This window comes from Bipolaris victoriae (genome assembly GCF_000527765.1).
Source record: "Bipolaris victoriae FI3 unplaced genomic scaffold scaffold_0, whole genome shotgun sequence".
In the NCBI taxonomy this organism is placed as follows: Eukaryota; Fungi; Ascomycota; class Dothideomycetes; order Pleosporales; family Pleosporaceae; genus Bipolaris; species Bipolaris victoriae.
The window spans coordinates 212,863-226,252 of NW_014575392.1; the positions used below are offsets into that span (position 1 = coordinate 212,863).

Genomic DNA, 13,390 nt, shown 5'->3' on the forward strand with positions numbered 1-13,390 from the left:
TGTCAAAAAGTGGGCGCGTTGTCTGAGCATATGCATTTGACAGTGTGTTGTAGGTATACTTGGACTTTGGTGTACCGCATAGACGCTCCACCCCCCCGGTCACCTAGCAACCAGAACACGGCAGCGTGCCTCGAACCGGTCTGCGCACCTTTCCCAGCGCCTTTCTCCTACTAGCCACTACTACGTATTATCCAGTCCCCCTGCAACTACACATGTCTGTAAGTGGCAGCTGGGCCTAAATTGGGCGTCAGTAATATCTGCGTGCCTTGGCATCTGATATCATGACATTCTCGACGTGTTGCAGCCGGCGCAGGCCGGTGCCATGGTTTGCAGTGGTTTGCAGCCGTTTGCCTTACTAGTCGCCAATCGTCTTTGCCTATCGTGTCGCCCTCTTCCGCACCATCCGCCGATTTGCACGTCACGATTCGAGAGCCTGTCTTTTAGCCCTGCTCCCCTGTCACAGCTGTCATCTCGCCATCTCAGCCATCGTGCTGTCCGTATTACAACCCACTTAATTCGACCATGGACCAAGTTTTCGGGTTACCAGCATCCATCTTCCATGTGCAAATACATACAGTATCTACATATCCAGCTGCTTTCCCCCATGAACCATGCATTCTCAACCCGGACACCAGCAAGCCACCTATGCCATGATCTAACTCATCCACTGCCTCCACCCAGAGCGTGCTTGGAGAAGAGTTTCCGATGGGCTTGCTCTGATTTTGCAAAGCGCGGCTTTTGCATCTTGAAGAAGCGTCTCACCGCTTCACCTCGGAGACGGTGCCGACATCATTCTCCTGCCTCTTCAAGATCTTCTTAGGGCCCCAAACCCCCGCCCTGCCGCCCATGTCCACACTGACTGTCTTGGGACCCATCGACTCCCCACCGTCGCCGTTGCCAGTGCCATTGTCCTTTGTGTTCTTGGGCCCAGTGGCCATCTTTGCGACTGACAACGAGGTCAGGAGTCTTGTAGGACTGCCCGTGGTACCACTGCTACCAGCATTCCTTTTCCCCTTGAACTTTTTGCCTCCCGAAGTCTCGATCCACGGACCGCCCTCTCTCTTAGCTCTGATTTCGTCTTCTTCTTTCTCTTGCTTCGCCCGCTGCTCTGCTTCTCGTTCTCTAGCAGCCTTCTCGCGAGCCTCGCGTCGAACACGCTCCTCTTTTGCCCTCATTTCGGCAGCTACCTTCTCCTTGACCGCATTCTCACGAGCCTGGCGGGCCTTGGCAATGGCTTCTTGGTCAGAACGGACTTGAGCCTCGATTTCGGCACGTGCTTCGGCTCTGATGCAGAGGTAGCATGGGAAGTGCGACGGACGATACTGCTCGTCGTCCTTGATGTCAAGACAGACATTGTTGGAGAGGAGTCCTGGACGACACATCTTGATATAAGGACGATCGGAAAGGTGACCGCATGTATGCATCTTCTTCCAGTAGAGACACATGTTTGTGAAGGGCTTGTGGGGCCGTCAGTGAACCGCTGTGGCGAGTGTCCGATCGAAAACTGGCAGTGTTAACGCGAACTAGTATAGCAGTGGGTGGTCAAAATGTGAGACCAAGATGGCATCTTAAGTGTCGCCGCTTCGGCGTTGGATAAGTGAAGGTGGGGGGAGGTGAGGGCGCGCTTTCCTCAAAGCTCAGTGACTGTGAGTTATGGCAATCACTGAGGTAAGTAAAAGCAGCATTTGGAACCATGCAAAAACGATAAAGAATGAAGGAACACAATATCAAATGAAACTATAGAGGGTATATCCACCACACCAGACGGACCACAAGTGGGCCCATAGGTATCGCGCCAATCGAGATGCATAGGGGTATACAAAACATTCCACGCCCATCCTGATGTGCTCCATGCAGCACTCCGACACTGGAAGACGCCGCCAAAACATACAGCTGATAGATACATGACAAAACAGATGACGGAGCAAGCACACTAGGGTTTACGCTGACCTCCGTTGGCGCTTTGCCTGTGGACGGGCACCGCGATGCTCGACCTCGGTGACACGGCTGCCGCCCATCTCCCGGACCTTTGTTACAAGGGCGTCAGTCTCGTCAAGCTCCTGCATTTCGTCGCCGCCTCCAATGCTCTTGCCCATGAGCAATACGTTGGGAACTGTTCTGCGGCCAGTGGATTTGTGTAGGAACGCTTGTAGTTTCTCGCCCATAGGGTTGAGATCCAGCTCGACAACGTAGGGCCTAGGAACAATGTTGTATTTTTCAAGCAGAATGTGCTTTGCCTTCTTCGAGTGGGGGCAGTAGGACTTTGAAAAGATGATCACTGTAAGAGGTTAGTAACTGCGCACAGGGGTTGATGTATCTTCAACATACTCGGGCTCTTCTTCAAGATGGCATTGAGCTCCATCTCGACTTCGTGGTCCTCGGGGGTCTCATGCTCCATCATGGCTGCCTGGTCGCGAGGCCTGCCGCCTTGTTGGGCAACACCCGGTACTCTGTCGCCATCCATCTTGACGCGGCCTGCTACACCCTTCTTGTCTGGGCCTTCAACGCCGGCCTTGACTTTGGCGTACTTGTCGTCGGCATGCTTCTTGGCCTGGTCCTCGGCGGCCTTGAGGCGCGAGCCAACACTCTCTGCATCGCGCTGTTTTACGGCTTCTGCATACTCCTTCTCCTGCAGCGCCTGCTGCGTTTTTGTGAAAAAGTCGGACGATGTGGTCTGGCGGGCTCCTCTTGACATGTAGAAGAGCACGGTGATTGTGACGATGATGAGGATGACAGACAGCCTCATGCGACGCTGTGACGGCATGGTGGCGTAGATGACGTTACTCGTCTGGGTCGCGTGGTATGTTGTGCGCCGAGGGATGGGTGAAGTGGTGCGATTGCTATGCGATGGGGAGACTATCGAATACCAATGGTCTGGTGTTGTGTCGGATCTGGCAGGTGGGCCAGTGTTGGTGTAGTATGATTGTCAGGGTGGATGTGTGATGCCTGAGGTGGTGCTGCTGCTGGGCGCCGCAATAGCCAATGGGGAGGGGCCAGATGCGTGCTGTGCTAACAACGACAACAATAGGCAGGAGTATCAAACCGGGGCGCAATTGTGTGTGTGCGAGAAAAAAAAGGAAGCACCCGTTGAATGCGCTGTGGGCCACGGCCGTATCTAAGCGTGTGGAGTTGGGAGAGCGCGGTGGCAGCTGTTTGGCGCTGTGTTTGGAACAAATGCGGAGACGAGATGAGGTGGCCCTGGCCTCATCGATCCTTACCTGTCCTGCCATCGCGCTACTTGCCTGCCCAACCAACACCATGCATCCTGTGCGACAACGACACTGCTGTCTGCGCCCCCAACGTGTGCGCAACCTCTGTCGTCCTTGTTTGAGACCCTAGGAAACACCAAAGCGCCTGACGTAAGCACCGTAAGATGCCGAGTCTCGAGCGCAAGGCTTGCTGTGTGTAATACTACGCATCTTCTTTGCGCTGTCAGCACCAGGCCATGCGACGGGAGTCTGGCACACGCAACCTACGGTACCTCGGTCCGCAGTACGAAGTCGATCATCCACTGCGCTTTTCCCGCTTTTGCTCCAACAGCCTAGGCCTCAGCCCGCCTGTCCCCTGACTAGCCGTGGCTACGGATCCGGCTATCCTAGCAGCCCGTGACAGCGCGTGTGGTTTGCAGAGACCAGGGCAGGGCAAAGCAGGGCAGAGCAAATGCAACCAATGCCGTCAATTGACATGATTCTCTCTCGCCCAAACTGCTGTCGTGCCACCCATGTCTGCAAGCAGTCGACAGTACACCGGATCTTCTACTTGATGGAGTTCCTCTCTCTATAAACTACACCTTCAACTGTCGGGAACGCGTCCGCTGTCTGCTGCCCCAGTCTTGCTCTTCCGACACTCGAGCTGGAAGCACCCCGCACTTGGTATCCACAAAACCGGTTGCTGTGCTGCAACTGGACTAGCGCCCCTCTAGTCCCATTACGTGTATTCCGCCATCCCATGAGCATCACGATGGTATTCCCAATCAGTTCGAGTCTATATAAATTCGCGACTTGCTGTTGATACTGGCTATACATACACTCGTCTAACCTGTTTGCCTTCACACTCTCATCTCAATCATGGCTCCTACTCTTTCCTCGACTCCTATCTCCGTCGTCCCCTCAGCATCCGAGATCAAGAATGGTGCACTCAACCAACGCAATCTCGAAATCGCAATTCGTGCTCTTGCACGTGACGGTCTCGTCGTCTTGGAGGATATGGTCGACCATGCCGTCTTGGACCGCTTGAATAAGAAGATGGTCCAAGATGCATATGAGCTGCAGGCGAGGAAGGATAGCCCCTTCAATTACAACAAGGGCAATATCCAGCAGGACCCGCCCATGGCGGAAGAGTGGTTCAGCAACGAAATATACATCAGTAAGTTTCTGTATTTCAGCAGTACAGCTGCATGACCAAAAACTCATGGCACATTGTAGATCCAATTGTCACTCAAGTGACATCAACCAAACTCGGACCCAGACCTTCTTTGCGATTCATGTCCGGCAATACAGCTCTGCCCCCTACCGAAACATCACCACCCGCGTCCCAGCCGACTCACAACGACGCGGATTTCGACCATCCCTCTATCCCATTTGCTCTTGTCATCAATGTTCCCCTAGTCACCATGACTCCCGAGAATGGTTCTACTGAAATATGGCTCGGGACACACAACAATACCACTATTGCCGATCAAGAAGGCGAACACGGTGACCGTGCTAGCGGAAGAATCAAGGAACATCTGCTGGACGATCGTCGGCAAGTTAGGCCACCCTCGCAACCAATCGTCAAGAAAGGCAGCATCATCATACGGGACTTGAGACTCTGGCACGGAGGAAAGCCCAATCTGACTACCGATCCCAGAGTAATGCTCGCTATGAGTAAGTTTCCTGCTTATATGCAACATGTTGCCAATCTCACTATTTATAGTCCATTTCGCGCCTTGGTACCGCAATGCTATGCAAGTCGAGTTTGCCGAAGAGCTTGCCGAACGACTCTTGCCCGAAAAGACAGGTCTGGATATCGCTGCACAATACATTCCCAGCGAGCAGCTGCTCAAGAATTACTTGAACAGATCGTACGGAAATGCATATGATTTTGACCAATCAGATAAAGTTGAAGGCATCTTTTAGGCTAAAGCATCCAACAACCAAGCCAAATTTGAGGGTTTCATAACGTGGTTTTCAAAGTCAGCACAGGACATACAACATGCTGGTTTCATCTCTCGATAAAAAAAAGGCCTTCAGTTCTGTTTCAAATACATCGTTTTTTTCAAGACTGCACCTCATGATATCACTTCAATCATTCCCGCCTTCCTAGACGATCGAAGAAGCATGTCAGCACCTTTGCCAATGCTTGGTATTGGCGCAGGAACGACGCTGAATTATTATTGGCGGAGCGGCTTATGCTCGTCGCTCAGTAAGCCGCCGGAGGTGTGTCAGCGGATACAGAGCAGTCACTGCCTTGGCGGTACTGGAAGAGCATCATAATCAGCATCAGCATCAGCATGCTTTGGTGAGGTGTCTTCTTTCTCTTCACGATTAGCCTTACTCTCAATGTGACGCCCCTCTCCTCTGCACCTAGTGCTAGGCCACGCCGACTAATCTGAACTTTGTTTTACTACTCCAATACCCACACATTTACAGCATGCCGATTGCATTGGAGGGGACGGAATTTCACCCAACTATCACACAGCCAATTGTCAATGTGGACGCCGGAGATGCAACAAATAGCTTCCGAACAGCGCTGGCTGTCGAAGTGCCTTTGATGGTGTTAGCAATCAGCACTGTGGTTCTCAGAGTTTATTCAAGATTAGCTATCAAGAAAAGGCTTGCCGCAGATGATATTTTGATACTGCTAGGCACTGTATGTTCGAGTCGTGCCGAAGAATCCAAATTACATCACTATGTCGCCGTTGCTAACAGCAAACCAGGGAGCTGCTTTTGCACGCACTGTCATATCATGTATGAGTGCAGAGGATAACTGGGGCTATGATAGAAAAGGGTCCGTCTACACCAGCTAATGGTATGGCGAGTCATGCTGATCGTTTTGATAGCCCTGATCGAACATCAGAAGTACCATATTATCAGGTATGACTCGTGCTAGATTTCAAACTATCACGTTAACACTCAGCAGCACATCTTCGAAAGACGTATCGCTTACCTCTTCGCTGTTACCTTTACTCGGTTTTCAGTCCTTGCATACTATCTGCGCATCTTCCCGCCTGGGATGGCATCGCTCCGAAAATGTTGTTACATTCTTCTTGCCATGGCCCTTGCACTCTTCATCGAGGTCCTTACCGTACTCATTGTATACTGTGAAAACATCAGCAAGCTTTGGACCGACGACTGGCTCGACTTCACTGGGTCGCAATGTTTCAGTTCCGCCGTATATAGCTACTCCGCAGCCATCGGTGACAGCATCATTGACAGCATGATATTCGCTCTCCCAATCGTATATGTCTGGCAGCTCTCCAAGCTGAAACTCCGCCAGCGCCTCGGTCTCGTCGTGATATTCGGCCTCGGCTTCACCGTCTGCGTAGTCGCCCTCCTCCAGATCCCCTTCATCAAGCGCAGAGAAAGCAACATGCAGTATTTTGGCTCCGCGGTCAACATTCTTATCTCCATCCAAATCTCCTTCGCCATAATTGCCGCCTCACTTCCTGATCTCCGCGCCCTCATAGCCCGAAAGTTCCCTCACTTTTCTCCCCTCCACCACCGCAGCTTAGCGACAAACGGCGGTCGCCAACCCAGCGGAGGCTCCGAGAGAGGCAGAATCGGCGTCTGGGACGCAGAGCAAGGCTCTCCAGCAGAAGGCGCTCCAGCAGAAAATGCCCACGCAACTCCTGTAGGAAAAAAGATATTTAGGAAACCAGACTGGCTGCGCAACAGCATACCCGCGAGTTTAATGTCCACCATGATTACGCAAAACGAAGTCATGAGGGTTTCCACCGAGGAACCACCGGTTCCACCTCAGACACCCGAGAAAGTAAAGACACCAATTTGATGAACATTGTGTTATTTTTGCGCCCAATAGATTATTCGCACGTGGCTAGTGGTTGCGATGCGAACTCCGCCGCCGCGGGCTGCACGTGTGGGGACCGAGGTACGCATACGCGAGGTACCATGCGTTGCTTCGAGGAAAATCTTTACCTTTTATCGAAAGAGGTAGAAGGGGGATACTGCATTTTCTGTGGAAAGATGTGCATGGATTGTGGGTCAGTATTTTTATACTACTGCTACCGGACTACTAGTGGGAGGGGGGGGGGAAAGCAATGGGTTGGGTTCGTTTGATAGGTAATCGCTTATCGAGGGCCCTTGTGCCGATGAACCACGAGTCGCAATGGGTAAGCATGCGGATGACTAAATAGCCTTGCCCTCGCTTCGGAGCTAATTGAGGTACTTGGCTAAAGTAAACTAGATGTGAGGGATGGTCTTGAGATTTGCATGAAAAAAAAGCTATTTCAAGCTAGGGAAGAAGAGCCTTTCTTCTCACAGCGTGCGAGCATTGCAACGGAAGATGACAGCGATATGAGAATAGACTTATAGAATACTCTGTACACAACAGGATTCATGCATGATTATATATACATAGAGTAGAGAGAAAACAAAATATCAAGATATCACAGACCCTGAAAACCCCCCGCCCCCTCCATTCCAGCCTAGTACCCTCCGTATCCAACCCTTACCCCACCCCCCACTCTTGCCCCTCTTCCCATCCGACACATCTCCTCCGGTAGCCGTACCCGCGCCCATACCCGAACCCCCTCCAGCCATAATCCCCTTCCCATTCTAGCTCCATCTCCCGAATCTCATCACCGAACCCCCCCAAAAATACCTCCAACCCCCCCTCTCTCTTTCTCCCCCCCCAAATCGGGTACCGCCCGACGGGAAAATCATATACTTCTACCTAGCGCCATGCATGCAGTGTAACTATTGCTATGCGTCTGTTTTTCTGCCTGACCAGTTATGTTTGGCTTACTCAACAGGACATCAGCAATGTGCTTTTATGGGACTGGATGGCGCTAATGCGGAGATGGACTGATGCGGGTGCGAGGGTATGCAGGGTTCTCTTTTATTTTTATTTTTTTTGGAGCGGGCGGGTGGGATGGTTGTGTTGTATACAGCCAGTGTAAGTAGGAGCTCGCCTCTATTGTCTTTTGTAGACGGGGCGGGTTTTTTGTTTGAGATGCTGGGGGAGGGGAGAGAAGTATGTACGGGGGAGTGTATGGAAGAGATGAGACATGCACTGCGTTGTCTTTTTGCTGGCGTGTGATGCTGGGCGTGAGCGGTAACGATGCTCACATGCCTGATGGAGATGGCGTAAGATCGAGTTTGGGTAAAGTGGATTTCTTGGGTTGAGGGAGAGGCCGGGGTAACACGGCGGTATGAGATGTGGGGGAATGGTATAAATTTCGAGGTCCGCGGCTGGTGGGCACTTAGTCTAGAAATTAATTTACAACAAACTTTGAGCCGAGGTCAGGACTATTGATATTTAGTCGTGCAATGGCTTCGTCGTACGATTTCATCATTGTTGGTGGTATGTTCTTCTGTCCCCAGCTTTTCTCCTACATGTACAAACCTGTTCTCTTTTGCTTCATTTTTCTTTACTGATACTCATCTTCTTTCAAAGCCGGTACTGCTGGACCCTTGTTGGCCGACCGCCTAACTCACACACGCGCTGCACCCCGCATTCTGCTTCTTGAAACTGGCGGTGCGCCCAGTGGCCCTTACCTACGCGCTCCGTACCACCGCTATCATGCGCCAGCACTGCGCCCAGATCTGGACCATGGCTATATCACCGAGCCAGAGGAAGCACTGAACGGGCGACAGATTGCGTATACGCGCGGAAAGGGATTGGGCGGGTGCAGTATGGTGAATTTCGCAGTATACCTATATGGTAGTAAGAGGGATTATGAAAGATGGGACGACCTTGTCAATGATGATGGCGAAGATGGAGAAGGCACCTTCAAGTGGGAGAACGTAAAGAGAGCATACGAGAAGATTGAGAATTTCGATTCCTCGGGCTCAAAGACGTACCGTCACCTTGCTAACCCTTCATCGGTTCAACATGGGACCAAGGGTAAGTTAAATGTTGGGCTGCCGCCCATTCTGGAGACGGCTGTCCAGCCACAGATGGAGGCGCTTATGCAGGCGGGGGAGAAGTTGAATTTGGACCCGAACTCTGGAGATCCAGTAGGCATTAGCATTTTCCCAGCTACATACGCTAAGCAAGGGAGGTGTACGAGTGCGATTGCCCATTTGACTGATCCACCAAAAAATCTTGACATTTGGACGGACGCAAAGGTGACGAAATTGCTGTGGGAAGGGAAGAAGGTCGTCGGGGTTGTGACGGAGAATGGACGAGAAGGTATGTTTTGGTCACTTCTTCTGACTTCGAATGAAGGTGGAATTGGATATGGAGTCAGAGAAGCAAGATGCTGATATACAGCAGCAACCGCCAAAAACGAAGTCATCATTTGCGCCGGCGCAATCGACTCACCTCGACTGCTCCTTCTCAACGGTATCGGACCCAAGTCCGAACTCGAAGCCCTCGGAATCGACGTCAAAGTGGATTTGCCCGGTGTAGGCAAAAATCTCCATGACCATGTCTTGACCTTTATAAGCGTCGAAGTCGATGGAAGTGTCAATGACAAGTATGCCTTTGAGAGCAATCCCGAAATTGTTGCCGAAGCAGAAAAGGCCTGGGAAAAGGATAATTCTGGTGCCTTGGCGATCCATAACTCAGCTCTATGGGGCGGGTTTCTCAAACTACCCGGACTCGAGACGTTCGAAGAGTACAAAGCACTGCCTAAGGATTTCCAAGAATTTCTTTCAAAGGATGAAGTCCCAACGTACGAGCTGATAGCAAACTCGGCTCTGTGGCCTCCTGGAACGAAGCTCGCAGAAGGCAACACATATATGAGCTTCATTGCCTTCCTCATGAATCCGCTGTCGAGAGGGAGTGTGACTTTGCGATCTAAGGATGCAGCCGATAAGCCCGCAATCAAGCTCAACTACCTTACTCACCCATACGATACCCGTGTGTTCCGCGAAGCAGTCCGAAACACATGGACTAAACTTACCACTTCAACCGCCCTTGCACCATACATTGTGCGCAAAATCCTCGCCCCAGAGTCAATGTCGGATGAATCTATTGATGCGTTTGCGAAAGAGAACGCCAATACTGTGTGGCATGCTGCTGGTACGTGTAAGATGGGAAAGAATGATGATAAAGAAGCGGTAGTAGACAAGAAGTTCAAAGTACGGGGTGTAGAAGGTTTGAGAGTGGTGGATATGAGTGTTGCACCAGTTACGACAAATAATCATACGCAGGCGACTGCATATCTGGTTGGGCAGATTGCCAGCGAAAGGTTGATTAAGGAGTACGGATTGGACAAGTAATTTGAGAGAAAGTGTCAGAGGAGATGGTTGACACCCGAATTAAGACACCCTTAATGTTTCTTCTGTTGTGTTGGGTGACACCGTGTGATCATTGTAATCTTAGAGTAAGGAAAAAAGCAGAGAAGCAACATGGGCTGCTCGTACAAAAACGGCTGAAACTCTTGGACGTGTCAAAGAAAAAGTACAAGTTCATCGTGGTAAACGATGACAATTGTACAGCAGAATTGAGAAGAGGGAATCGAAGAGCTCACAATGACGTGCATGACTTGCCGCTATACCAGAAAAGGTATGGTCATACATGTTCGTGAACGGTGAATCTCGTCAAAGTGGGGGGCTGGGGGCAAGATCTCGGTATCGGCATGGCAATTGACTCGCGATGCAAAAGCTAGCCAATATACCCCATGGCAATAATGTGTAGTGGAGAAGGAGGCGACAAGAAGCGTGCCCTAAAATGACGGGTTCACGGCATGCACTGCGTAGCCCTCAGCCTTGAGCGGGGACGGCTAGCATGGGCGCTTCAACTGTTCGTTACTATGCCCGTTCCGCCATCACGCTATCATGGAAATACAAGCCTAGTCAAGAAACCTGCCATGGCACAGCTTCTAGGGCATCTTTTTAGCCATGACAGAGATTTCTGCGACACGGACAGACCGAGAGACGAGCTCCAACGTACGGACAAGGCCTAGTGCCGCTGCTCGACGATGTCATACAGTATGCCAGGATGATAACATGGCAACCAATGAGCTCTCCGTCGCTAAACCTCTACCGCCTCGGAGCCTGATGCTGTTGGACGGACGGTAGTTGCATCAATGAAAAGGATCCTAGTATCCGCCGCTTAGACCCGTTTTCACCAGTAGCTCGAGTGTGGCGCGGAAGGGATGCACTTCCCCACCCATATAACACACTGTCCCACAGTACCGGCTTGTAACTTGCCATATCCACGCGGCGACTTGACCTCGCCCATCCCACACGCAAGTCCCTGACGACCAGCTTCTGAAAGCCGGTTCCGATATCTACAGCCAGCATGGACGTCAACCATCCCGAGAATAAACAAGTTCACGTCGCTGGCGACGACAAATTCCCGGTCGACACGTCGATTCCCGAGCGCAAGACTGGAAATTCCAGTGAAGATGAAAAAATCGTTACGACCAAATCCCACCCTCAGGTTGAAATTCCCATTTACAATGACGTCGAGCGTGTCGATCAAACCGATCTATCCTTTGCTGCAATTCTCAAAGGCACTGTCGCAAACCCGCTCAACGTATTCGAAAAGAAGGCAGCACTCATCAATGTCGAAATAGACAAATTCGGGATGGGCAGATACCAAATATGCATCTGGTTTCTCTGCGGTTTCGGTTACTTCCTTGATCTTGCTTGGGCCCAAGGCGTTGGTTTGATCGTCACTTCCATTTACCAAGAAGTGAGTATACGAAAAGCATTCAATAGTATACGTCTGACGTAAGATACAGATGGATGTTCCTGCCCCAGAGCAAGGAAACATATTTTCCATTGCAAATGCGGGACTGGCTATCGGAGCACTCTTCTTCGGCCTTGCTGTAGATGTTATTGGCCGCAAATGGGCTTTCAACTTGACTTGTCTGATTACTTCAATCTTCGGACTCTTGTTGGTACGTTTTCTGCTTTCAGAATTAACGTTCCTTCACTAATATCCAACCAGGCTGCTCCTAAATTCAACTATAGTGCGATATGTGCTATTTACTTCCTCGCATCGCTGGGCTTAGGAGGCAACATTCCCATCGATGCCACCATTGCCCTTGAATTTCTGCCACATAACCGCCGCTTTCTCGTTGCACTTCTATCCATGTGGCAGCCTATTGGAGTCGCCATTGCATCCGTTATCGCCTATGGTACGACAGCAAAGTGGCGCTGCGACCCTAACCTGCCGTCTTGCGTGAGCGCTGGTGACGGCGAAGCTTGCTGTACAGTCGACGACAACATGGGTTGGCGCTACAACGTCATTGTTCTCGGCTCGATGACATTGGCGGTATTTTTCCTTCGTTTCTTCGTCTTCCGTTTTCACGAATCGCCCAAGTTTTTGCTTGCTAGGGGCAAAGAGGCTGAAGCCATTGATGTTCTCCATAAAATCGCCAAGTTCAATAAGCAGCCACCACCAACCCTGACGGTGGATATGTTTGCTGCTATTGATGACGCAGCTACTAATGCAACATCTGGCGCACATGTTAGGACAGAAGCACCTGCAGGCACTAAAGCGACAACCAAGAAGGTTATTCAAGGCTTTGGCAAGGAATTGAAGCGTCTCAAGGGCATCTTCGATAATAAGTTGTCTGCCTACATCTTCATTTTGCTCGCATTCACCTACATGGTAAGTTGGATTACCTGACTTCGTGTAAGCCTACTAACTCTGTTTTAGGGAGACTACTGGTCGTTCAATCTGGCAGGAGCTTTCCTTCCCATCATCCTCTACAACAACAATGTCTCGGACGGTAGATCAAGCGTGAGCGACACTTACGAACAGTACATGATCATCTACTTCCCTGGCATCATCGGTGCAGTCCTTGCGCTATTCTCCGTCCAGATGCCATTGCTAGGTCGGAAATGGTCGCTCGTCTTTTCTGCTCTATGCCAAGGAGTCTCTATGGCGATGTACACGCAAGTATCTTCGACAGCAGCATACGTTGGCCTCAATGCTCTCGAGTACATTATGCAAACGGTAAGTACTGAAGAATCTGTACATGTATTCAAGTACTGATTGAGTCGCAGTATTTCAACGCTGTTCTGTATGCGTCTGCCCCAGAACTCTTCGATACCACCTACCGAGGAAGTGTCAGTGGTATTCTGTCGTGTCTGGGTCGCATAGCTGGAATCGTCGCACCGTATGCCGGTGCACAGTTTCTTGCAGAAAAAAGCGCTGGTATCCTTTGGCTAGGTGCTGGTGGTATCTGGCTCTCTGCACTCTTGATGTGCTTCCTGCCAGTAGAGATGAGGAACAGGCAGATGTTCTAGACGGATGTGACGACTTT

The 13,390-nt window shown here is 50.9% G+C and overlaps 6 protein-coding genes across 6 annotated transcripts; 4 read left to right on the forward strand and 2 right to left on the reverse strand.

Annotated features, from left to right (window-relative positions):
- Positions 1-758: 758 nt before the first annotated feature.
- COCVIDRAFT_83269 (hypothetical protein) lies at positions 759-1,445 on the reverse strand (the record flags this gene model as incomplete). Its single annotated transcript, XM_014707207.1, has 1 exon — positions 759-1,445. The coding sequence occupies one exon, from the start codon at positions 1,443-1,445 to the stop codon at positions 759-761; it is 687 nt and encodes a 228-aa protein (XP_014562693.1).
- A 495-nt stretch (positions 1,446-1,940) lies between these two features.
- Positions 1,941-2,764, reverse strand: COCVIDRAFT_83509 (hypothetical protein; the record flags this gene model as incomplete). The annotated part of the gene is made up of 2 exons (XM_014707208.1): positions 1,941-2,278; positions 2,329-2,764. 2 exons carry the CDS (start codon positions 2,762-2,764, stop codon positions 1,941-1,943), a joined length of 774 nt encoding a protein of 257 aa, XP_014562694.1.
- A 1,303-nt stretch (positions 2,765-4,067) lies between these two features.
- On the forward strand, positions 4,068-5,117 carry COCVIDRAFT_32476 (hypothetical protein; the record flags this gene model as incomplete). Its single annotated transcript, XM_014707113.1, has 3 exons — positions 4,068-4,365; positions 4,425-4,865; positions 4,915-5,117. 3 exons carry the CDS (start codon positions 4,068-4,070, stop codon positions 5,115-5,117), a joined length of 942 nt encoding a protein of 313 aa, XP_014562599.1.
- Positions 5,118-5,631: 514 nt separating this feature from the next.
- Positions 5,632-6,990, forward strand: COCVIDRAFT_83403 (hypothetical protein; the record flags this gene model as incomplete). Its single annotated transcript, XM_014707209.1, has 4 exons — positions 5,632-5,850; positions 5,918-5,988; positions 6,041-6,074; positions 6,118-6,990. 4 exons carry the CDS (start codon positions 5,632-5,634, stop codon positions 6,988-6,990), a joined length of 1,197 nt encoding a protein of 398 aa, XP_014562695.1.
- Positions 6,991-8,489: 1,499 nt separating this feature from the next.
- Positions 8,490-10,388, forward strand: COCVIDRAFT_83982 (GMC oxidoreductase; the record flags this gene model as incomplete). Its single annotated transcript, XM_014707210.1, has 3 exons — positions 8,490-8,523; positions 8,617-9,354; positions 9,439-10,388. The coding sequence occupies 3 exons, from the start codon at positions 8,490-8,492 to the stop codon at positions 10,386-10,388; spliced, it is 1,722 nt and encodes a 573-aa protein (XP_014562696.1).
- A 1,024-nt stretch (positions 10,389-11,412) lies between these two features.
- On the forward strand, positions 11,413-13,373 carry COCVIDRAFT_10939 (hypothetical protein; the record flags this gene model as incomplete). The annotated part of the gene is made up of 5 exons (XM_014706984.1): positions 11,413-11,808; positions 11,858-12,016; positions 12,067-12,732; positions 12,781-13,080; positions 13,131-13,373. 5 exons carry the CDS (start codon positions 11,413-11,415, stop codon positions 13,371-13,373), a joined length of 1,764 nt encoding a protein of 587 aa, XP_014562470.1.
- Between the last annotated feature and the right edge of the window lie 17 nt (positions 13,374-13,390).